This window comes from Marmota monax, unplaced genomic scaffold (genome assembly GCF_021218885.2).
Source record: "Marmota monax isolate L192 unplaced genomic scaffold, Marmota_monax_Labrador192_F-V1.1 WCK01_AAM20220418_F8-fsc00228, whole genome shotgun sequence".
Classification (NCBI taxonomy): Eukaryota; Metazoa; Chordata; class Mammalia; order Rodentia; family Sciuridae; genus Marmota; species Marmota monax.
The window spans coordinates 2,408,955-2,434,541 of record NW_026695240.1 but is presented as its reverse complement, the minus strand read 5'-3'; the positions used below and the strand labels follow the sequence as shown (position 1 = coordinate 2,434,541).

At 38.5% G+C, this 25,587-nt stretch overlaps 1 protein-coding gene across 25 annotated transcripts in view; it reads left to right on the top strand.

The window, feature by feature from the left end:
* The window catches only part of LOC124089953 (uncharacterized), a 91,064-nt gene that overhangs the window by 8,222 nt on the left and 57,255 nt on the right, over positions 1 to 25,587 (top strand). For 5 of the 25 annotated variants that reach the window (XR_009226345.1, XR_009226343.1, XM_058577637.1 and 2 more), the window contains 6 exons: positions 716 to 842; positions 4,509 to 4,615; positions 10,444 to 10,550; positions 12,587 to 12,713; positions 16,380 to 16,486; positions 22,302 to 22,408. Coding sequence is in view for 22 of the 25 variants with exons in the window: in XM_058577637.1 (XP_058433620.1) it covers positions 22,368 to 22,408 (41 nt within the window). In the remaining 3 variants the exon portion in view is untranslated. The other 20 variants (XM_058577640.1, XM_058577653.1, XM_058577644.1 and 17 more) reach the window with 17 other exon arrangements.

The window sequence follows — 25,587 nt, the reverse complement described above, 5'->3', positions numbered from 1 at the left end:
GAGAGAGAATGTCCACGCGTTTCTGCCCTTTTCAATGTTTTATTCACTCAAATCACCTAATACATAAATCTATAGGTTCTTAATCAAGAAAATAACAATCCTAATGCTGGGCATTGCGATAAACAATTCAAAGCAAACAATTCTATGTTAACTTCTAAGCACTGCAAACATAATCGTGACAGACCTATTACAGACATTTCCTCTGCACGCTAAGCGTAAGTGCTAGATTTCAAAGTCTTAAGTCTTTGGTCTTTATTCCAGCAGATGCACACTCACTCAGACCCCAGCGATCAGATCAGTAACCAATAGAGGCTTCCCCTTGGGGTGATGTTGACGGCTTGCTGAGGAGATGGTTGTAAGAAGACTTCCTTTTCTCACCAGAGTCAAGAAGCTGCTGGAGAGTTTGAGAGCAGTGAGGACAAAGAAGAGGTTTAGGCAGATGTGAAGGGTTGCGATGTCAGTCCAGGTCCTCATCAGGCTCTCAGGCTTTGTGTGCATCAGTGTCGGCTGGCTTGAATGTCTGTTCATTTGATTAATATTAATATAAAATTAGGTTATTTAATTTAATATTTATATTAAATTTGGGGAGCTTCTGCTCATCCTTTGGGTCCCTATCAACTGTTACCAGCTTTCTTAGTGACATCTTTCATTCTTAGAGTTAGGACATGTGGTTTGGTGATTTCCGCCCTGATGTCACACTTCTGACTCTTATCAGGGTTATAACAGATGACATGTGACTTCACCCTAACTCCTACCTGACTTGTGGAAAGTGACTTGCTTTTATCAGGCTATGTCTGATTGACACATTGGAGGGCTCCGTGACTTGCCTGGTGAGACTGCAGGTTTGTTTTAAGATGTAACTGCTTAGGCCTAAAGCCATCCTTATAGGGGGTCACTGTGAGATGAGTGCTGGGATTTGGATATTCCAAATCTGGCCATTAAGTATGCCCTCAGACTGTGATACTGTGATTGGTAGGCAAATAATTACTGACTTAAAAAAATGTTGGAAAGGAAAAGGTCTCATTTTGTATCTGTTGCTACTTTCCAGAAGTATTTGAAACACATAATAAATGTTCACGGATGATTTTTTTTTCAATTGTTCAAACATTCAAGTAGTATTTCAATCCTTCATTCTGTGGCTCCAATTGTATTGTAACTTGAAATTTAGCTAGTTTTTTTTTTAAAGTTCTTTTTCCAGTAAATTTCTTAAGATGCATGTGCTATACAAATAAGTTTTTATGTTTCGTTCATAGCAAACGTCTTTATTCTACTATCCTACTTTGCCTGGATTTGAAATTTGGAGACGTCACTTCATAGTTTTCCAGTAGTAGTGCAGTCAAGTCTAATGCTGTCTATACAGGTTCCAGCTGTGAGAGTTTTTTACTTTTTTCTTCTTTCTTCCTCTTCCTCCCCTCTTTTTTTTCTTTTTCACAATCTTCTCTACTTTTGATTTTTTTCTCTTAAGGGAATTTTTATTTAATGGGAGGACATTTTGTGAGTTTTGCCTCTAAATTTTTTTCTTCCTATTTTTAAAAAAATTTTATTTTTTAGCTTTAAGTAGACACAATATCTTTATTTTTATTTTTTATGTGGTGCTGAGGATCGTACCCAGTGCCTCACACATGCCAGGTGAGCGTGCTACTACTTGAGCCATATCCCCAGCCTCCCTGTTTTCTTTATACCTTTGCTTTAAGAATTTTGACTTTGTAAAAAAATGTTTTTACTATATTCTAGCTTCATTATTTGATCATTTCTAATTTCCAAAAGCACTTCCATGTTCATTTCTCTTTTCTGTCCAAATCAAATTAAGAGAATGGAGTTAGCATCACTGACTTCCTAATGTGATGAACTAAAAAGGAAAAGAGAAGGAAAAAAAAAAGCTTATTCTCTACCTTTTATATTGGATATATATATATATATATTAAGCTGCTTAGGGCTTCACTAAGTTTCCGAGGCTGGCTTTAAACTTGCAATCCTCCTGCCTGAGCCTCCCAAGCCTCTGGGATTATAGGCATGTGCCATTGCCCCCATACCCTTATATATTTTTAATTAATCACACAAGAGTAGGTCACATCACTTTTGTCTTTCATGACATTGACATTATTGAAAAATACTGGCCATTTATTTTGTAAAATATCCTTAAATTGTGTTCATCTAATATTTCCTAATAGTAAGATGCATGTTGTGGTGCTTTGGCAAGTATATTATGTGCATAATGCTTTTTCCTTTTTAGTTCATCACATTAGGAAGTCAGTGGTGCTAACTCCATTCTCTTAATTAAGGTGTTCTTGCAGCTTATCCACTGTTCAATTATCAAATTCCCCTTTATAGTAGTTCAGTGTTTTGTGGGAAGGTATTTTAAAATTATGTAAATATCCTTCCTCTTCAAACTCTTACCCACTAATTTAGCATCCCTGATGATGAGCCATTTAATGTCTACAATGGTTGTGTTGTGATTTTCTAATTACTTTTCTTATTATAGTTAATAGTTGACATTTTACTATAAGGAAGATCTTTCCTTTCGCAGCCATCATTTTATGTTATTCAATGAATTATAACCTGTCTACTTCATTTTGAAGCTTGGATTACCTAATAATTGGCCACTGGGACCCTCTAAAGCTGGCTATTGTATCCTTTTGATAACCCCCTGATACTTTTTACTATTTCCATACATTGTGGAAAAAAAAAAAGTTTCAGGCTCACCTTGGACTTTTAGTTAACTAGCCTAAAGTGTGGAAAGTAAGACAGGGTACTAAAATAAAGTTAAAGAAATAGAAAGGAGCCATATTTCATCTACAGATCAGATGAAGGATTTTACGGTTAAGTGATATTAAACTGTCATATTTTAAAAATCAGAATTGTTTATTAAAATGTATATATTTTAAAACTCAATTAAGAAATTAAATATGTTTACAATTTTTGCACTTAAGCATAAATGAGACATGCATTGTTGATATATCAATGGAAGCAGAAGAAAACTATTTCATAAAGTGAAAGCATAAGTTAGAGGTAAAAACTGAGTAAATAAATGGAAAAAATTTTTGACAATGGAGACTGTGGGCTACAAGAAAGAAAGATGTTTTGTTATGGACACTGAGATAATAAAGAAATAATAGAATACAGCATATTTACTGTGGTGCTTTGAGATAACTACTAAAAATTGCCTATGTAAACTAACAATATAGATGAAGGTAAGGTATATCAAGGAAATTCCTACTAAGGCAAATGACAGAATTTTTTTTTTTTTGATGGTGCTGGGGAAACTTGTGCATGCCAGGCAAGAACTCTACCAACTGAGCTATATCCCCAACCTGAGTCAAAATTTTTGAATAAAAAAGATGAGGATTCATCTTAGCATCATGTGAACCAAAATTCAAAAAATATAAAAATGCTTGTAGTTAAGTATATAATAACCAACTTCTTTCCTCAGCCATCTATTTTCTCTCCTTAGAGAACAATACTGATTTAGATTTTTACATATCCAAAGATTTAATATTGACTATCAAAAACAATTTATGTGTTTCCATCCATATGGTGTCCTTCTAGAAACACTGGTACAAGTTTACTTTAAAACACTGTGCTATTAAAATAGTTTTATATATTATTAAAATAAATATATTTTCAGGGCAGACATAAAATTATTTTTGTAATTTAGAAACATAGTTAAATAAAAAAGAGTTGAAGTTGATAGATGGGGCAATGACACTTTTTTTTTTTTAACCTGTTCCCAATATATCTGGAGTTGACTTGATTCTTGTTTCTTAAGAATTTTCAAGCTGGGCATAGTGATGCACCCTTGTAATCCTAGTGACTTGGGAGGCTGAGGCAGGCGGATTGAAGTTTGAAACCATCCCAGACAACTTAAGCATTAAGCAACTTACTGAATTACAAAAAAAAAAAAAAAAAAAAAAGTGCTGGGAATGTGCCTCAGTGGTTCAACCCCCAATAGGAAAAAAAACAAACAAACAAAACAAAAAAAAACCTCTTTCATGTTCAGGTCTGGTGAGATCAGGGCTATTTATTTGACAAGTGCTGTTTTTTTTTTTTTTTTCACTATTTTCAACACTTAACTTCTCATATTTTATAATATATGTCTTCCATTCCAGGTAGTTTAATTTTTCTTTTTCTTTCTTTCTTTCTATTTTTTTTTTTTTTTTTTTTTGAGCTGGGGATTGAACCCTCGCTTCCTGCATGTAAGGAAAGTGCTTCACTACTGAGCACTACATCCCAGACCTCAGTTTTTCTTTAGGTGTGTCTAATCTGGTCTCACAACCATCTCTACAATTCTTTGCTTCATATTTTGAATGCTTGGGGTATTTGTCTGGGAAATCTTTCTGGTTCTGGTTTTTATTTATTTATTTTTTTAAGTCTTAAAGGGTTCTCATTTCCTGTTCCATTCCCTGACATGCCCCTTCCCTATGTCTCTTCACCTGGCTGTTTTCATGTTCAGGTCTGGTGAGATCAGGACTATTTGACAGGTGCTTTTTTTTTTTTTTTTTAACTTCCAGGAAAAACTAATATCAAGACTGAACTTTATGTCCCAGGAGAAGCAATATTGATCCTTGTCAAGACAGATGACTGCGGAAGATTTACCAAGTGAACATAGCAGTGTCAGGTAGGAAAGGGATACGCATGGAGCAGGGTGTTTCTACCAGGAACCCCAAACTATAAGCTTCAGTATTCACCTGGCAGCAAAGATCCAATAGCTCCTCTAGACAGTGCTAGTGTGCAGGGAGGAAGCATATGTCAGCAGGATGGAGAATATCCTTGTGATATCAGAAAGCACCTGAAGTGTTTTTTAGCACGTGATTAGTTGTTCTTTCCCGTGCAGGTTGCCTGGTGCTTTGTTCCCTTAGCCACCTCAAACCGACCTAACAGCATCTATGGCTCTATCTCATCCCCAGCCTAGAGTACTGCCACCTCCACAGGGTCTGCTTCCTTTGTCCTCTGCCTTTGTCAAGGAATGTACTGGTCACAGGATCACTGAAGTTTTGGTTGACACTGCCACTCCAGGATTTGAGCTCTTTATCTTGCCTTCTTAATGGATTTTGTTTCTGTCCCCATCTGATCCCATTATCAGCTATCCCAGGCTGTACTTGGATCCACAGAGGTATACAGAGTGTCTGTGTCACAGTGTATGTGGTCAAAAAAGTGGTGTGGTGGCTGAGGTGACCCAGAAGTATAGTGACTTTAGCACCAAGTAGAGAAAGTCAGCCTTGCCCGCCCCCTACCCCAGCTTCCTGGGGGCCCTACTTGATGTGATTGGCCATTGGCCTGAGCTTGCATCACAATGACCACCAGGGTTGCTAAGCAACTGTCCCCAAGGATTTGAAGAACAAGAGCTTTCCTGCCAGTGTGAGCAGGACATAGCTCTTGCTCCTTTGTGAAGAACTAGTCCTGAGAACTCCTGATGTTACAGTGGATGGCTGCAGATCCTGGAAGTACATGGGGCCACCCAGTAAGGCTGAGGGAAATCTCACTGTGGTGCCTCAACACAGGCCTGGTACCCCTTCCTCAGGCCTGAGTGAGGATGTACCTGTGAATATCCCTAGAGTCTGCCCTGGGCCAAGGGAGAGTGGGACTGCCTGTGAGCCTTGTGGCTGCTGTTTCCAGAGGAGCCCCAGCATGTGGATCAGAGCCTGTAGATGATGGTGCTGCCTCAGCGTGTGTGTGTGTGTGGGGGGGGGGGGGGACTGGGATATGGTGGACCTTAGAAAATGTCATATAATTCTGCCCGATTCTGACACTGGTGTTGGGGTCTCGGATATTTCAAGCTGTGTCTCGGTCTGTGAAGTTTCCGAGATTTTGTGAACTTGGCTCTGTCTCATCCTATGCTATTTTGGGGATGGTCTGCCAGGCCAGCGGCTTCTGGTTCTTGTTTTCCATGAGTTCTGTTTGCGGGTGTGGCGATGAGCAAAAGGGTGACAGAGAGGGGCGAGAGAGAATGTCCACGCGTTTCTGCCCTTTTCAATGTTTTATTCACTCAAATCACCTAATACATAAATCTATAGGTTCTTAATCAAGAAAATAACAATCCTAATGCTGGGCATTGCGATAAACAATTCAAAGCAAACAATTCTATGTTAACTTCTAAGCACTGCAAACATAATCGTGACAGACCTATTACAGACATTTCCTCTGCACGCTAAGCGTAAGTGCTAGATTTCAAAGTCTTAAGTCTTTGGTCTTTATTCCAGCAGATGCACACTCACTCAGACCCCAGCGATCAGATCAGTAACCAATAGAGGCTTCCCCTTGGGGTGATGTTGACGGCTTGCTGAGGAGATGGTTGTAAGAAGACTTCCTTTTCTCACCAGAGTCAAGAAGCTGCTGGAGAGTTTGAGAGCAGTGAGGACAAAGAAGAGGTTTAGGCAGATGTGAAGGGTTGCGATGTCAGTCCAGGTCCTCATCAGGCTCTCAGGCTTTGTGTGCATCAGTGTCGGCTGGCTTGAATGTCTGTTCATTTGATTAATATTAATATAAAATTAGGTTATTTAATTTAATATTTATATTAAATTTGGGGAGCTTCTGCTCATCCTTTGGGTCCCTATCAACTGTTACCAGCTTTCTTAGTGACATCTTTCATTCTTAGAGTTAGGACATGTGGTTTGGTGATTTCCGCCCTGATGTCACACTTCTGACTCTTATCAGGGTTATAACAGATGACATGTGACTTCACCCTAACTCCTACCTGACTTGTGGAAAGTGACTTGCTTTTATCAGGCTATGTCTGATTGACACATTGGAGGGCTCCGTGACTTGCCTGGTGAGACTGCAGGTTTGTTTTAAGATGTAACTGCTTAGGCCTAAAGCCATCCTTATAGGGGGTCACTGTGAGATGAGTGCTGGGATTTGGATATTCCAAATCTGGCCATTAAGTATGCCCTCAGACTGTGATACTGTGATTGGTAGGCAAATAATTACTGACTTAAAAAAATGTTGGAAAGGAAAAGGTCTCATTTTGTATCTGTTGCTACTTTCCAGAAGTATTTGAAACACATAATAAATGTTCACGGATGATTTTTTTTTCAATTGTTCAAACATTCAAGTAGTATTTCAATCCTTCATTCTGTGGCTCCAATTGTATTGTAACTTGAAATTTAGCTAGTTTTTTTTTTAAAGTTCTTTTTCCAGTAAATTTCTTAAGATGCATGTGCTATACAAATAAGTTTTTATGTTTCGTTCATAGCAAACGTCTTTATTCTACTATCCTACTTTGCCTGGATTTGAAATTTGGAGACGTCACTTCATAGTTTTCCAGTAGTAGTGCAGTCAAGTCTAATGCTGTCTATACAGGTTCCAGCTGTGAGAGTTTTTTACTTTTTTCTTCTTTCTTCCTCTTCCTCCCCTCTTTTTTTTCTTTTTCACAATCTTCTCTACTTTTGATTTTTTTCTCTTAAGGGAATTTTTATTTAATGGGAGGACATTTTGTGAGTTTTGCCTCTAAATTTTTTTCTTCCTATTTTTAAAAAAATTTTATTTTTTAGCTTTAAGTAGACACAATATCTTTATTTTTATTTTTTATGTGGTGCTGAGGATCGTACCCAGTGCCTCACACATGCCAGGTGAGCGTGCTACTACTTGAGCCATATCCCCAGCCTCCCTGTTTTCTTTATACCTTTGCTTTAAGAATTTTGACTTTGTAAAAAAATGTTTTTACTATATTCTAGCTTCATTATTTGATCATTTCTAATTTCCAAAAGCACTTCCATGTTCATTTCTCTTTTCTGTCCAAATCAAATTAAGAGAATGGAGTTAGCATCACTGACTTCCTAATGTGATGAACTAAAAAGGAAAAGAGAAGGAAAAAAAAAAGCTTATTCTCTACCTTTTATATTGGATATATATATATATATATTAAGCTGCTTAGGGCTTCACTAAGTTTCCGAGGCTGGCTTTAAACTTGCAATCCTCCTGCCTGAGCCTCCCAAGCCTCTGGGATTATAGGCATGTGCCATTGCCCCCATACCCTTATATATTTTTAATTAATCACACAAGAGTAGGTCACATCACTTTTGTCTTTCATGACATTGACATTATTGAAAAATACTGGCCATTTATTTTGTAAAATATCCTTAAATTGTGTTCATCTAATATTTCCTAATAGTAAGATGCATGTTGTGGTGCTTTGGCAAGTATATTATGTGCATAATGCTTTTTCCTTTTTAGTTCATCACATTAGGAAGTCAGTGGTGCTAACTCCATTCTCTTAATTAAGGTGTTCTTGCAGCTTATCCACTGTTCAATTATCAAATTCCCCTTTATAGTAGTTCAGTGTTTTGTGGGAAGGTATTTTAAAATTATGTAAATATCCTTCCTCTTCAAACTCTTACCCACTAATTTAGCATCCCTGATGATGAGCCATTTAATGTCTACAATGGTTGTGTTGTGATTTTCTAATTACTTTTCTTATTATAGTTAATAGTTGACATTTTACTATAAGGAAGATCTTTCCTTTCGCAGCCATCATTTTATGTTATTCAATGAATTATAACCTGTCTACTTCATTTTGAAGCTTGGATTACCTAATAATTGGCCACTGGGACCCTCTAAAGCTGGCTATTGTATCCTTTTGATAACCCCCTGATACTTTTTACTATTTCCATACATTGTGGAAAAAAAAAAGTTTCAGGCTCACCTTGGACTTTTAGTTAACTAGCCTAAAGTGTGGAAAGTAAGACAGGGTACTAAAATAAAGTTAAAGAAATAGAAAGGAGCCATATTTCATCTACAGATCAGATGAAGGATTTTACGGTTAAGTGATATTAAACTGTCATATTTTAAAAATCAGAATTGTTTATTAAAATGTATATATTTTAAAACTCAATTAAGAAATTAAATATGTTTACAATTTTTGCACTTAAGCATAAATGAGACATGCATTGTTGATATATCAATGGAAGCAGAAGAAAACTATTTCATAAAGTGAAAGCATAAGTTAGAGGTAAAAACTGAGTAAATAAATGGAAAAAATTTTTGACAATGGAGACTGTGGGCTACAAGAAAGAAAGATGTTTTGTTATGGACACTGAGATAATAAAGAAATAATAGAATACAGCATATTTACTGTGGTGCTTTGAGATAACTACTAAAAATTGCCTATGTAAACTAACAATATAGATGAAGGTAAGGTATATCAAGGAAATTCCTACTAAGGCAAATGACAGAATTTTTTTTTTTTTGATGGTGCTGGGGAAACTTGTGCATGCCAGGCAAGAACTCTACCAACTGAGCTATATCCCCAACCTGAGTCAAAATTTTTGAATAAAAAAGATGAGGATTCATCTTAGCATCATGTGAACCAAAATTCAAAAAATATAAAAATGCTTGTAGTTAAGTATATAATAACCAACTTCTTTCCTCAGCCATCTATTTTCTCTCCTTAGAGAACAATACTGATTTAGATTTTTACATATCCAAAGATTTAATATTGACTATCAAAAACAATTTATGTGTTTCCATCCATATGGTGTCCTTCTAGAAACACTGGTACAAGTTTACTTTAAAACACTGTGCTATTAAAATAGTTTTATATATTATTAAAATAAATATATTTTCAGGGCAGACATAAAATTATTTTTGTAATTTAGAAACATAGTTAAATAAAAAAGAGTTGAAGTTGATAGATGGGGCAATGACACTTTTTTTTTTTTAACCTGTTCCCAATATATCTGGAGTTGACTTGATTCTTGTTTCTTAAGAATTTTCAAGCTGGGCATAGTGATGCACCCTTGTAATCCTAGTGACTTGGGAGGCTGAGGCAGGCGGATTGAAGTTTGAAACCATCCCAGACAACTTAAGCATTAAGCAACTTACTGAATTACAAAAAAAAAAAAAAAAAAAAAAGTGCTGGGAATGTGCCTCAGTGGTTCAACCCCCAATAGGAAAAAAAACAAACAAACAAAACAAAAAAAAACCTCTTTCATGTTCAGGTCTGGTGAGATCAGGGCTATTTATTTGACAAGTGCTGTTTTTTTTTTTTTTTTCACTATTTTCAACACTTAACTTCTCATATTTTATAATATATGTCTTCCATTCCAGGTAGTTTAATTTTTCTTTTTCTTTCTTTCTTTCTATTTTTTTTTTTTTTTTTTTTTGAGCTGGGGATTGAACCCTCGCTTCCTGCATGTAAGGAAAGTGCTTCACTACTGAGCACTACATCCCAGACCTCAGTTTTTCTTTAGGTGTGTCTAATCTGGTCTCACAACCATCTCTACAATTCTTTGCTTCATATTTTGAATGCTTGGGGTATTTGTCTGGGAAATCTTTCTGGTTCTGGTTTTTATTTATTTATTTTTTTAAGTCTTAAAGGGTTCTCATTTCCTGTTCCATTCCCTGACATGCCCCTTCCCTATGTCTCTTCACCTGGCTGTTTTCATGTTCAGGTCTGGTGAGATCAGGACTATTTGACAGGTGCTTTTTTTTTTTTTTTTTAACTTCCAGGAAAAACTAATATCAAGACTGAACTTTATGTCCCAGGAGAAGCAATATTGATCCTTGTCAAGACAGATGACTGCGGAAGATTTACCAAGTGAACATAGCAGTGTCAGGTAGGAAAGGGATACGCATGGAGCAGGGTGTTTCTACCAGGAACCCCAAACTATAAGCTTCAGTATTCACCTGGCAGCAAAGATCCAATAGCTCCTCTAGACAGTGCTAGTGTGCAGGGAGGAAGCATATGTCAGCAGGATGGAGAATATCCTTGTGATATCAGAAAGCACCTGAAGTGTTTTTTAGCACGTGATTAGTTGTTCTTTCCCGTGCAGGTTGCCTGGTGCTTTGTTCCCTTAGCCACCTCAAACCGACCTAACAGCATCTATGGCTCTATCTCATCCCCAGCCTAGAGTACTGCCACCTCCACAGGGTCTGCTTCCTTTGTCCTCTGCCTTTGTCAAGGAATGTACTGGTCACAGGATCACTGAAGTTTTGGTTGACACTGCCACTCCAGGATTTGAGCTCTTTATCTTGCCTTCTTAATGGATTTTGTTTCTGTCCCCATCTGATCCCATTATCAGCTATCCCAGGCTGTACTTGGATCCACAGAGGTATACAGAGTGTCTGTGTCACAGTGTATGTGGTCAAAAAAGTGGTGTGGTGGCTGAGGTGACCCAGAAGTATAGTGACTTTAGCACCAAGTAGAGAAAGTCAGCCTTGCCCGCCCCCTACCCCAGCTTCCTGGGGGCCCTACTTGATGTGATTGGCCATTGGCCTGAGCTTGCATCACAATGACCACCAGGGTTGCTAAGCAACTGTCCCCAAGGATTTGAAGAACAAGAGCTTTCCTGCCAGTGTGAGCAGGACATAGCTCTTGCTCCTTTGTGAAGAACTAGTCCTGAGAACTCCTGATGTTACAGTGGATGGCTGCAGATCCTGGAAGTACATGGGGCCACCCAGTAAGGCTGAGGGAAATCTCACTGTGGTGCCTCAACACAGGCCTGGTACCCCTTCCTCAGGCCTGAGTGAGGATGTACCTGTGAATATCCCTAGAGTCTGCCCTGGGCCAAGGGAGAGTGGGACTGCCTGTGAGCCTTGTGGCTGCTGTTTCCAGAGGAGCCCCAGCATGTGGATCAGAGCCTGTAGATGATGGTGCTGCCTCAGCGTGTGTGTGTGTGTGGGGGGGGGGGGGGACTGGGATATGGTGGACCTTAGAAAATGTCATATAATTCTGCCCGATTCTGACACTGGTGTTGGGGTCTCGGATATTTCAAGCTGTGTCTCGGTCTGTGAAGTTTCCGAGATTTTGTGAACTTGGCTCTGTCTCATCCTATGCTATTTTGGGGATGGTCTGCCAGGCCAGCGGCTTCTGGTTCTTGTTTTCCATGAGTTCTGTTTGCGGGTGTGGCGATGAGCAAAAGGGTGACAGAGAGGGGCGAGAGAGAATGTCCACGCGTTTCTGCCCTTTTCAATGTTTTATTCACTCAAATCACCTAATACATAAATCTATAGGTTCTTAATCAAGAAAATAACAATCCTAATGCTGGGCATTGCGATAAACAATTCAAAGCAAACAATTCTATGTTAACTTCTAAGCACTGCAAACATAATCGTGACAGACCTATTACAGACATTTCCTCTGCACGCTAAGCGTAAGTGCTAGATTTCAAAGTCTTAAGTCTTTGGTCTTTATTCCAGCAGATGCACACTCACTCAGACCCCAGCGATCAGATCAGTAACCAATAGAGGCTTCCCCTTGGGGTGATGTTGACGGCTTGCTGAGGAGATGGTTGTAAGAAGACTTCCTTTTCTCACCAGAGTCAAGAAGCTGCTGGAGAGTTTGAGAGCAGTGAGGACAAAGAAGAGGTTTAGGCAGATGTGAAGGGTTGCGATGTCAGTCCAGGTCCTCATCAGGCTCTCAGGCTTTGTGTGCATCAGTGTCGGCTGGCTTGAATGTCTGTTCATTTGATTAATATTAATATAAAATTAGGTTATTTAATTTAATATTTATATTAAATTTGGGGAGCTTCTGCTCATCCTTTGGGTCCCTATCAACTGTTACCAGCTTTCTTAGTGACATCTTTCATTCTTAGAGTTAGGACATGTGGTTTGGTGATTTCCGCCCTGATGTCACACTTCTGACTCTTATCAGGGTTATAACAGATGACATGTGACTTCACCCTAACTCCTACCTGACTTGTGGAAAGTGACTTGCTTTTATCAGGCTATGTCTGATTGACACATTGGAGGGCTCCGTGACTTGCCTGGTGAGACTGCAGGTTTGTTTTAAGATGTAACTGCTTAGGCCTAAAGCCATCCTTATAGGGGGTCACTGTGAGATGAGTGCTGGGATTTGGATATTCCAAATCTGGCCATTAAGTATGCCCTCAGACTGTGATACTGTGATTGGTAGGCAAATAATTACTGACTTAAAAAAATGTTGGAAAGGAAAAGGTCTCATTTTGTATCTGTTGCTACTTTCCAGAAGTATTTGAAACACATAATAAATGTTCACGGATGATTTTTTTTTCAATTGTTCAAACATTCAAGTAGTATTTCAATCCTTCATTCTGTGGCTCCAATTGTATTGTAACTTGAAATTTAGCTAGTTTTTTTTTTAAAGTTCTTTTTCCAGTAAATTTCTTAAGATGCATGTGCTATACAAATAAGTTTTTATGTTTCGTTCATAGCAAACGTCTTTATTCTACTATCCTACTTTGCCTGGATTTGAAATTTGGAGACGTCACTTCATAGTTTTCCAGTAGTAGTGCAGTCAAGTCTAATGCTGTCTATACAGGTTCCAGCTGTGAGAGTTTTTTACTTTTTTCTTCTTTCTTCCTCTTCCTCCCCTCTTTTTTTTCTTTTTCACAATCTTCTCTACTTTTGATTTTTTTCTCTTAAGGGAATTTTTATTTAATGGGAGGACATTTTGTGAGTTTTGCCTCTAAATTTTTTTCTTCCTATTTTTAAAAAAATTTTATTTTTTAGCTTTAAGTAGACACAATATCTTTATTTTTATTTTTTATGTGGTGCTGAGGATCGTACCCAGTGCCTCACACATGCCAGGTGAGCGTGCTACTACTTGAGCCATATCCCCAGCCTCCCTGTTTTCTTTATACCTTTGCTTTAAGAATTTTGACTTTGTAAAAAAATGTTTTTACTATATTCTAGCTTCATTATTTGATCATTTCTAATTTCCAAAAGCACTTCCATGTTCATTTCTCTTTTCTGTCCAAATCAAATTAAGAGAATGGAGTTAGCATCACTGACTTCCTAATGTGATGAACTAAAAAGGAAAAGAGAAGGAAAAAAAAAAGCTTATTCTCTACCTTTTATATTGGATATATATATATATATTAAGCTGCTTAGGGCTTCACTAAGTTTCCGAGGCTGGCTTTAAACTTGCAATCCTCCTGCCTGAGCCTCCCAAGCCTCTGGGATTATAGGCATGTGCCATTGCCCCCATACCCTTATATATTTTTAATTAATCACACAAGAGTAGGTCACATCACTTTTGTCTTTCATGACATTGACATTATTGAAAAATACTGGCCATTTATTTTGTAAAATATCCTTAAATTGTGTTCATCTAATATTTCCTAATAGTAAGATGCATGTTGTGGTGCTTTGGCAAGTATATTATGTGCATAATGCTTTTTCCTTTTTAGTTCATCACATTAGGAAGTCAGTGGTGCTAACTCCATTCTCTTAATTAAGGTGTTCTTGCAGCTTATCCACTGTTCAATTATCAAATTCCCCTTTATAGTAGTTCAGTGTTTTGTGGGAAGGTATTTTAAAATTATGTAAATATCCTTCCTCTTCAAACTCTTACCCACTAATTTAGCATCCCTGATGATGAGCCATTTAATGTCTACAATGGTTGTGTTGTGATTTTCTAATTACTTTTCTTATTATAGTTAATAGTTGACATTTTACTATAAGGAAGATCTTTCCTTTCGCAGCCATCATTTTATGTTATTCAATGAATTATAACCTGTCTACTTCATTTTGAAGCTTGGATTACCTAATAATTGGCCACTGGGACCCTCTAAAGCTGGCTATTGTATCCTTTTGATAACCCCCTGATACTTTTTACTATTTCCATACATTGTGGAAAAAAAAAAAGTTTCAGGCTCACCTTGGACTTTTAGTTAACTAGCCTAAAGTGTGGAAAGTAAGACAGGGTACTAAAATAAAGTTAAAGAAATAGAAAGGAGCCATATTTCATCTACAGATCAGATGAAGGATTTTACGGTTAAGTGATATTAAACTGTCATATTTTAAAAATCAGAATTGTTTATTAAAATGTATATATTTTAAAACTCAATTAAGAAATTAAATATGTTTACAATTTTTGCACTTAAGCATAAATGAGACATGCATTGTTGATATATCAATGGAAGCAGAAGAAAACTATTTCATAAAGTGAAAGCATAAGTTAGAGGTAAAAACTGAGTAAATAAATGGAAAAAATTTTTGACAATGGAGACTGTGGGCTACAAGAAAGAAAGATGTTTTGTTATGGACACTGAGATAATAAAGAAATAATAGAATACAGCATATTTACTGTGGTGCTTTGAGATAACTACTAAAAATTGCCTATGTAAACTAACAATATAGATGAAGGTAAGGTATATCAAGGAAATTCCTACTAAGGCAAATGACAGAATTTTTTTTTTTTTGATGGTGCTGGGGAAACTTGTGCATGCCAGGCAAGAACTCTACCAACTGAGCTATATCCCCAACCTGAGTCAAAATTTTTGAATAAAAAAGATGAGGATTCATCTTAGCATCATGTGAACCAAAATTCAAAAAATATAAAAATGCTTGTAGTTAAGTATATAATAACCAACTTCTTTCCTCAGCCATCTATTTTCTCTCCTTAGAGAACAATACTGATTTAGATTTTTACATATCCAAAGATTTAATATTGACTATCAAAAACAATTTATGTGTTTCCATCCATATGGTGTCCTTCTAGAAACACTGGTACAAGTTTACTTTAAAACACTGTGCTATTAAAATAGTTTTATATATTATTAAAATAAATATATTTTCAGGGCAGACATAAAATTATTTTTGTAATTTAGAAACATAGTTAAATAAAAAAGAGTTGAAGTTGATAGATGGGGCAATGACACTTTTTTTTTTTTAACCTGTTCCCAATATATCTGGAGTTGACTTGATTCTTGTTTCTTAAGAATTTTCAAGCTGGGCATAGTGATGCACCCTTGTAATCCTAGTGACTTGGGAGGCTGAGGCAGGCGGATTGAAGTTTGAAACCATCCCAGACAACTTAAGCATTAAGCAACTTACTGAATTACAAAAAAAAAAAAAAAAAAAAAAGTGCTGGGAATGTGCCTCAGTGGTTCAACCCCCAATAGGAAAAAAAACAAACAAACAAAACAAAAAAAAACCTCTTTCATGTTCAGGTCTGGTGAGATCAGGGCTATTTATTTGACAAGTGCTGTTTTTTTTTTTTTTTTCACTATTTTCAACACTTAACTTCTCATATTTTATAATATATGTCTTCCATTCCAGGTAGTTTAATTTTTCTTTTTCTTTCTTTCTTTCTATTTTTTTTTTTTTTTTTTTTTTGAGCTGGGGATTGAACCCTCGCTTCCTGCATGTAAGGAAAGTGCTTCACTACTGAGCACTACATCCCAGACCTCAGTTTTTCTTTAGGTGTGTCTAATCTGGTCTCACAACCATCTCTACAATTCTTTGCTTCATATTTTGAATGCTTGGGGTATTTGTCTGGGAAATCTTTCTGGTTCTGGTTTTTATTTATTTATTTTTTTAAGTCTTAAAGGGTTCTCATTTCCTGTTCCATTCCCTGACATGCCCCTTCCCTATGTCTCTTCACCTGGCTGTTTTCATGTTCAGGTCTGGTGAGATCAGGACTATTTGACAGGTGCTTTTTTTTTTTTTTTTTTAACTTCCAGGAAAAACTAATATCAAGACTGAACTTTATGTCCCAGGAGAAGCAATATTGATCCTTGTCAAGACAGATGACTGCGGAAGATTTACCAAGTGAACATAGCAGTGTCAGGTAGGAAAGGGATACGCATGGAGCAGGGTGTTTCTACCAGGAACCCCAAACTATAAGCTTCAGTATTCACCTGGCAGCAAAGATCCAATAGCTCCTCTAGACAGTGCTAGTGTGCAGGGAGGAAGCATATGTCAGCAGGATGGAGAATATCCTTGTGATATCAGAAAGCACCTGAAGTGTTTTTTAGCACGTGATTAGTTGTTCTTTCCCGTGCAGGTTGCCTGGTGCTTTGTTCCCTTAGCCACCTCAAACCGACCTAACAGCATCTATGGCTCTATCTCATCCCCAGCCTAGAGTACTGCCACCTCCACAGGGTCTGCTTCCTTTGTCCTCTGCCTTTGTCAAGGAATGTACTGGTCACAGGATCACTGAAGTTTTGGTTGACACTGCCACTCCAGGATTTGAGCTCTTTATCTTGCCTTCTTAATGGATTTTGTTTCTGTCCCCATCTGATCCCATTATCAGCTATCCCAGGCTGTACTTGGATCCACAGAGGTATACAGAGTGTCTGTGTCACAGTGTATGTGGTCAAAAAAGTGGTGTGGTGGCTGAGGTGACCCAGAAGTATAGTGACTTTAGCACCAAGTAGAGAAAGTCAGCCTTGCCCGCCCCCTACCCCAGCTTCCTGGGGGCCCTACTTGATGTGATTGGCCATTGGCCTGAGCTTGCATCACAATGACCACCAGGGTTGCTAAGCAACTGTCCCCAAGGATTTGAAGAACAAGAGCTTTCCTGCCAGTGTGAGCAGGACATAGCTCTTGCTCCTTTGTGAAGAACTAGTCCTGAGAACTCCTGATGTTACAGTGGATGGCTGCAGATCCTGGAAGTACATGGGGCCACCCAGTAAGGCTGAGGGAAATCTCACTGTGGTGCCTCAACACAGGCCTGGTACCCCTTCCTCAGGCCTGAGTGAGGATGTACCTGTGAATATCCCTAGAGTCTGCCCTGGGCCAAGGGAGAGTGGGACTGCCTGTGAGCCTTGTGGCTGCTGTTTCCAGAGGAGCCCCAGCATGTGGATCAGAGCCTGTAGATGATGGTGCTGCCTCAGCGTGTGTGTGTGTGTGGGGGGGGGGGGGACTGGGATATGGTGGACCTTAGAAAATGTCATATAATTCTGCCCGATTCTGACACTGGTGTTGGGGTCTCGGATATTTCAAGCTGTGTCTCGGTCTGTGAAGTTTCCGAGATTTTGTGAACTTGGCTCTGTCTCATCCTATGCTATTTTGGGGATGGTCTGCCAGGCCAGCGGCTTCTGGTTCTTGTTTTCCATGAGTTCTGTTTGCGGGTGTGGCGATGAGCAAAAGGGTGACAGAGAGGGGCGAGAGAGAATGTCCACGCGTTTCTGCCCTTTTCAATGTTTTATTCACTCAAATCACCTAATACATAAATCTATAGGTTCTTAATCAAGAAAATAACAATCCTAATGCTGGGCATTGCGATAAACAATTCAAAGCAAACAATTCTATGTTAACTTCTAAGCACTGCAAACATAATCGTGACAGACCTATTACAGACATTTCCTCTGCACGCTAAGCGTAAGTGCTAGATTTCAAAGTCTTAAGTCTTTGGTCTTTATTCCAGCAGATGCACACTCACTCAGACCCCAGCGATCAGATCAGTAACCAATAGAGGCTTCCCCTTGGGGTGATGTTGACGGCTTGCTGAGGAGATGGTTGTAAGAAGACTTCCTTTTCTCACCAGAGTCAAGAAGCTGCTGGAGAGTTTGAGAGCAGTGAGGACAAAGAAGAGGTTTAGGCAGATGTGAAGGGTTGCGATGTCAGTCCAGGTCCTCATCAGGCTCTCAGGCTTTGTGTGCATCAGTGTCGGCTGGCTTGAATGTCTGTTCATTTGATTAATATTAATATAAAATTAGGTTATTTAATTTAATATTTATATTAAATTTGGGGAGCTTCTGCTCATCCTTTGGGTCCCTATCAACTGTTACCAGCTTTCTTAGTGACATCTTTCATTCTTAGAGTTAGGACATGTGGTTTGGTGATTTCCGCCCTGATGTCACACTTCTGACTCTTATCAGGGTTATAACAGATGACATGTGACTTCACCCTAACTCCTACCTGACTTGTGGAAAGTGACTTGCTTTTATCAGGCTATGTCTGATTGACACATTGGAGGGCTCCGTGACTTGCCTGGTGAGACTGCAGGTTTGTTTTAAGATGTAACTGCTTAGGCCTAAAGCCATCCTTATAGGGGGTCACTGTGAGATGAGTGCTGGGATTTGGATATTCCAAATCTGGCCATTAAGTATGCCCTCAGACTGTGATACTGTGATTGGTAGGCAAATAATTACTGACTTAAAAAAATGTTGGAAAGGAAAAGGTCTCATTTTGTATCTGTTGCTACTTTCCAGAAGTATTTGAAACACATAATAAATGTTCACGGATGATTTTTTTTTCAATTGTTCAAACATTCAAGTAGTATTTCAATCCTTCATTCTGTGGCTCCAATTGTATTGTAACTTGAAATTTAGCTAGTTTTTTTTTTAAAGTTCTTTTTCCAGTAAATTTCTTAAGATGCATGTGCTATACAAATAAGTTTTTATGTTTCGTTCATAGCAAACGTCTTTATTCTACTATCCTACTTTGCCTGGATTTGAAATTTGGAGACGTCACTTCATAGTTTTCCAGTAGTAGTGCAGTCAAGTCTAATGCTGTCTATACAGGTTCCAGCTGTGAGAGTTTTTTACTTTTTTCTTCTTTCTTCCTCTTCCTCCCCTCTTTTTTTTCTTTTTCACAATCTTCTCTACTTTTGATTTTTTTCTCTTAAGGGAATTTTTATTTAATGGGAGGACATTTTGTGAGTTTTGCCTCTAAATTTTTTTCTTCCTATTTTTAAAAAAATTTTATTTTTTAGCTTTAAGTAGACACAATATCTTTATTTTTATTTTTTATGTGGTGCTGAGGATCGTACCCAGTGCCTCACACATGCCAGGTGAGCGTGCTACTACTTGAGCCATATCCCCAGCCTCCCTGTTTTCTTTATACCTTTGCTTTAAGAATTTTGACTTTGTAAAAAAATGTTTTTACTATATTCTAGCTTCATTATTTGATCATTTCTAATTTCCAAAAGCACTTCCATGTTCATTTCTCTTTTCTGTCCAAATCAAATTAAGAGAATGGAGTTAGCATCACTGACTTCCTAATGTGATGAACTAAAAAGGAAAAGAGAAGGAAAAAAAAAAGCTTATTCTCTACCTTTTATATTGGATATATATATATATATATTAAGCTGCTTAGGGCTTCACTAAGTTTCCGAGGCTGGCTTTAAACTTGCAATCCTCCTGCCTGAGCCTCCCAAGCCTCTGGGATTATAGGCATGTGCCATTGCCCCCATACCCTTATATATTTTTAATTAATCACACAAGAGTAGGTCACATCACTTTTGTCTTTCATGACATTGACATTATTGAAAAATACTGGCCATTTATTTTGTAAAATATCCTTAAATTGTGTTCATCTAATATTTCCTAATAGTAAGATGCATGTTGTGGTGCTTTGGCAAGTATATTATGTGCATAATGCTTTTTCCTTTTTAGTTCATCACATTAGGAAGTCAGTGGTGCTAACTCCATTCTCTTAATTAAGGTGTTCTTGCAGCTTATCCACTGTTCAATTATCAAATTCCCCTTTATAGTAGTTCAGTGTTTTGTGGGAAGGTATTTTAAAATTATGTAAATATCCTTCCTCTTCAAACTCTTACCCACTAATTTAGCATCCCTGATGATGAGCCATTTAATGTCTACAATGGTTGTGTTGTGATTTTCTAATTACTTTTCTTATTATAGTTAATAGTTGACATTTTACTATAAGGAAGATCTTTCCTTTCGCAGCCATCATTTTATGTTATTCAATGAATTATAACCTGTCTACTTCATTTTGAAGCTTGGATTACCTAATAATTGGCCACTGGGACCCTCTAAAGCTGGCTATTGTATCCTTTTGATAACCCCCTGATACTTTTTACTATTTCCATACATTGTGGAAAAAAAAAAAGTTTCAGGCTCACCTTGGACTTTTAGTTAACTAGCCTAAAGTGTGGAAAGTAAGACAGGGTACTAAAATAAAGTTAAAGAAATAGAAAGGAGCCATATTTCATCTACAGATCAGATGAAGGATTTTACGGTTAAGTGATATTAAACTGTCATATTTTAAAAATCAGAATTGTTTATTAAAATGTATATATTTTAAAACTCAATTAAGAAATTAAATATGTTTACAATTTTTGAACTTAAGCATAAATGAGACATGCATTGTTGATATATCAATGGAAGCAGAAGAAAACTATTTCATAAAGTGAAAGCATAAGTTAGAGGTAAAAACTGAGTAAATAAATGGAAAAAATTTTTGACAATGGAGACTGTGGGCTACAAGAAAGAAAGATGTTTTGTTATGGACACTGAGATAATAAAGAAATAATAGAATACAGCATATTTACTGTGGTGCTTTGAGATAACTACTAAAAATTGCCTATGTAAACTAACAATATAGATGAAGGTAAGGTATATCAAGGAAATTCCTACTAAGGCAAATGACAGAATTTTTTTTTTTTTGATGGTGCTGGGGAAACTTGTGCATGCCAGGCAAGAACTCTACCAACTGAGCTATATCCCCAACCTGAGTCAAAATTTTTGAATAAAAAAGATGAGGATTCATCTTAGCATCATGTGAACCAAAATTCAAAAAATATAAAAATGCTTGTAGTTAAGTATATAATAACCAACTTCTTTCCTCAGCCATCTATTTTCTCTCCTTAGAGAACAATACTGATTTAGATTTTTACATATCCAAAGATTTAATATTGACTATCAAAAACAATTTATGTGTTTCCATCCATATGGTGTCCTTCTAGAAACACTGGTACAAGTTTACTTTAAAACACTGTGCTATTAAAATAGTTTTATATATTATTAAAATAAATATATTTTCAGGGCAGACATAAAATTATTTTTGTAATTTAGAAACATAGTTAAATAAAAAAGAGTTGAAGTTGATAGATGGGGCAATGACACTTTTTTTTTTTAACCTGTTCCCAATATATCTGGAGTTGACTTGATTCTTGTTTCTTAAGAATTTTCAAGCTGGGCATAGTGATGCACCCTTGTAATCCTAGTGACTTGGGAGGCTGAGGCAGGCGGATTGAAGTTTGAAACCATCCCAGACAACTTAAGCATTAAGCAACTTACTGAATTACAAAAAAAAAAAAAAAAAAAAAGTGCTGGGAATGTGCCTCAGTGGTTCAACCCCCAATAGGAAAAAAAACAAACAAACAAAACAAAAAAAAACCTCTTTCATGTTCAGGTCTGGTGAGATCAGGGCTATTTATTTGACAAGTGCTGTTTTTTTTTTTTTTTTCACTATTTTCAACACTTAACTTCTCATATTTTATAATATATGTCTTCCATTCCAGGTAGTTTAATTTTTCTTTTTCTTTCTTTCTTTCTATTTTTTTTTGAGCTGGTGATTGAACCCTCGCTTCCTGCATGTAAGGAAAGTGCTTCACTACTGAGCACTACATCCCAGACCTCAGTTTTTCTTTAGGTGTGTCTAATCTGGTCTCACAACCATCTCTACAATTCTTTGCTTCATATTTTGAATGCTTGGGGTATTTGTCTGGGAAATCTTTCTGGTTCTGGTTTTTATTTATTTATTTTTTTAAGTCTTAAAGGGTTCTCATTTCCTGTTCCATTCCCTGACATGCCCCTTCCCTATGTCTCTTCACCTGGCTGTTTTCATGTTCAGGTCTGGTGAGATCAGGACTATTTGACAGGTGCTTTTTTTTTTTTTTTTTTAACTTCCAGGAAAAACTAATATCAAGACTGAACTTTATGTCCCAGGAGAAGCAATATTGATCCTTGTCAAGACAGATGACTGCGGAAGATTTACCAAGTGAACATAGCAGTGTCAGGTAGGAAAGGGATACGCATGGAGCAGGGTGTTTCTACCAGGAACCCCAAACTATAAGCTTCAGTATTCACCTGGCAGCAAAGATCCAATAGCTCCTCTAGACAGTGCTAGTGTGCAGGGAGGAAGCATATGTCAGCAGGATGGAGAATATCCTTGTGATATCAGAAAGCACCTGAAGTGTTTTTTAGCACCTGATTAGTTGTTCTTTCCCGTGCAGGTTGCCTGGTGCTTTGTTCCCTTAGCCACCTCAAACCGACCTAACAGCATCTATGGCTCTATCTCATCCCCAGCCTAGAGTACTGCCACCTCCACAGGGTCTGCTTCCTTTGTCCTCTGCCTTTGTCAAGGAATGTACTGGTCACAGGATCACTGAAGTTTTGGTTGACACTGCCACTCCAGGATTTGAGCTCTTTATCTTGCCTTCTTAATGGATTTTGTTTCTGTCCCCATCTGATCCCATTATCAGCTATCCCAGGCTGTACTTGGATCCACAGAGGTATACAGAGTGTCTGTGTCACAGTGTATGTGGTCAAAAAAGTGGTGTGGTGGCTGAGGTGACCCAGAAGTATAGTGACTTTAGCACCAAGTAGAGAAAGTCAGCCTTGCCCGCCCCCTACCCCAGCTTCCTGGGGGCCCTACTTGATGTGATTGGCCATTGGCCTGAGCTTGCATCACAATGACCACCAGGGTTGCTAAGCAACTGTCCCCAAGGATTTGAAGAACAAGAGCTTTCCTGCCAGTGTGAGCAGGACATAGCTCTTGCTCCTTTGTGAAGAACTAGTCCTGAGAACTCCTGATGTTACAGTGGATGGCTGCAGATCCTGGAAGTACATGGGGCCACCCAGTAAGGCTGAGGGAAATCTCACTGTGGTGCCTCAACACAGGCCTGGTACCCCTTCCTCAGGCCTGAGTGAGGATGTACCTGTGAATATCCCTAGAGTCTGCCCTGGGCCAAGGGAGAGTGGGACTGCCTGTGAGCCTTGTGGCTGCTGTTTCCAGAGGAGCCCCAGCATGTGGATCAGAGCCTGTAGATGATGGTGCTGCCTCAGCATGTGTGTGTGTGTGTGTGTGTGTACGTGTGCATGTGGGCACTTGCCTGTGTGTAGGTCTTCTGGAGATGGATGGATCCTGTGCCTGAAGCTTGAACTTCTCTGTTGTCCATGCTCTTTCTCCTGACCTGATAATACTTTGTGTGCTAGTGTTTAGCTCTGGCACCATGTATGTTGCAAAGTTGCTGAGGCAGGTCTTGTGTCAGGGTTTTTTAGCCTCCTGTTTCCTCCTGACCTGCAGGAGAGATGGGGAAAGCATGCCCCGACCAGGAGGAGCTGAGAAAGGTAAAGCCCTCCCTTCCCTAGGACAATCAAGTGGGCCAGGGAGAACAGTCAAAGCAGGATCTCATTTAATGAGAAAACATACACAGCTAATATAATGTACAGGAGCCAGTCAGGATAAAGGTCAGCAGGGTGGGGAGAATTTACATCTACTCCCATCCTACAGGCAGTAATGTCCGTGAGGGCAGAAGGGTTCTGAGCCTATCCTAGAGGTGGTCCGATTCTTCATCACAACCCAGGGCAATGCCTTCTGGCTAATCTCTAGGTGCTCTCTTAGCCACATGTGGCCCCAGGACTGGGAAGCGGGTGCAGCCAGCAAGTTAAGTTTCCTCTTTTCTGATGCAACATGCCCACATTACATCATGCCCTACAGTCTTGAACTTATGATCCTCCTGCCTTGGCCTCCTGACTCACTGGGATTGCATGTATGTGCCACTGGCTACAAACTCATTTTGAAGTTACAGAAAGGTATAAAGACAGGTCAAAGGAAGTGGTTCTATCTCTAATCATACCATTCTCTAGTGTTAGCTAATGTCTTAACTCATGATTTTAATGAGACCAAGAAGAAAGTGGCTTGGGCAATATTACTAACCAGAATGCAGACTTTGGGGATCCATATGGCAGGGTAATGCTATCTCCTCAGCTGCTTGTACTCTTACATTTTTCCTCAGTCCTTCCTCATCTTCCATAAGCTTCGTGGACTTTCATTTTGGGATACCCTTCAAAAGAAAAAAGGCTTTCTATGGAAAAGGGTGATGTAATTCTTTGGTGTCAGTTCCATCGCTCTCAGCTCAGTAACATCTATTTCTTCTAGGCTGATGCAATCATCCTAGAGTTCTAGCTTGGTATGTTCATTCATTCATATATATATATGACTTGGGTTTTCATTGCCAGTCATACAGTTGAGTGATGGAAGTATTGTGACATGGATCCAGCACTAGTTGTTCTTTGCCTTCCTTATTTTTTCCCTTCACTTTCATTTTCATTCAAATTCATTGATGTCTAATTCCAATTTAGGTGTCACTTATGGCTTATGAGCACTCAACCTTCTCTCTTTCATTGTTTTCATAGAAGGGTCAGTCCTTGAGGTCTTAAATGTGATGGTTGATCATTAGAAATCCCCACGTTTATTTTAATATACTCTCTTGGCTTGCAAGGCCTTGGGTAGGCCTTCAGTATATACCTGGTCCTAGTTATGGTTTTCTTCTTCAGCCTTCCAGGTTTTCATTTTTGAGGATGAAATTCTTTGTATCCACCAACATGCTGTTTAAGTAGGCAGCAGCCCTGCTTTCCTGCTCCTAGGGCACATATGGTAGAGAAATACACAGAGGTCAAAGAGAGAAGCCTTAGGAGCCTAGAGGCCTTTGGCAGAAGTAACCTGAACAAGCCCTGCCCTGCCCTTTCACTGAGCCCCCATATTCAAGGCAGAGCAGTACCTCCTACTTTTCCTACTTTCCAGTGAAAGGTCAGCCTTGCTTTTCCCTGGGAATAGACCCTCCCAGGAAGTAATCAATCACCTACTGCAGAGAGTGCTGACTCAGGAAGCTTCTGTGTAAGAAGTGTACATGCCTGTTTCAAAGAAGTAAGGGTAATACCTGCCAGCTGCTGTGACCTACCTGGAAGACTATGCTCACCAAAGCCAAGCCAGATACCTGAGTGGGTTTTTTTTTTTTATGGAGGAGTGTGGATATCAGGGGTTGAACTCAGTGACACACAACCATTAGCCACATCCCGAGCCCTGTTTTGTATTTTATTTAGAGGCAGGGTCTCACTGAGTTGCTTAGTGCCTTGCTGTTGCTGAGGCTGGCTTTGAACTCATGATCTTTGAACACTTCTAGAGTAGGGAACT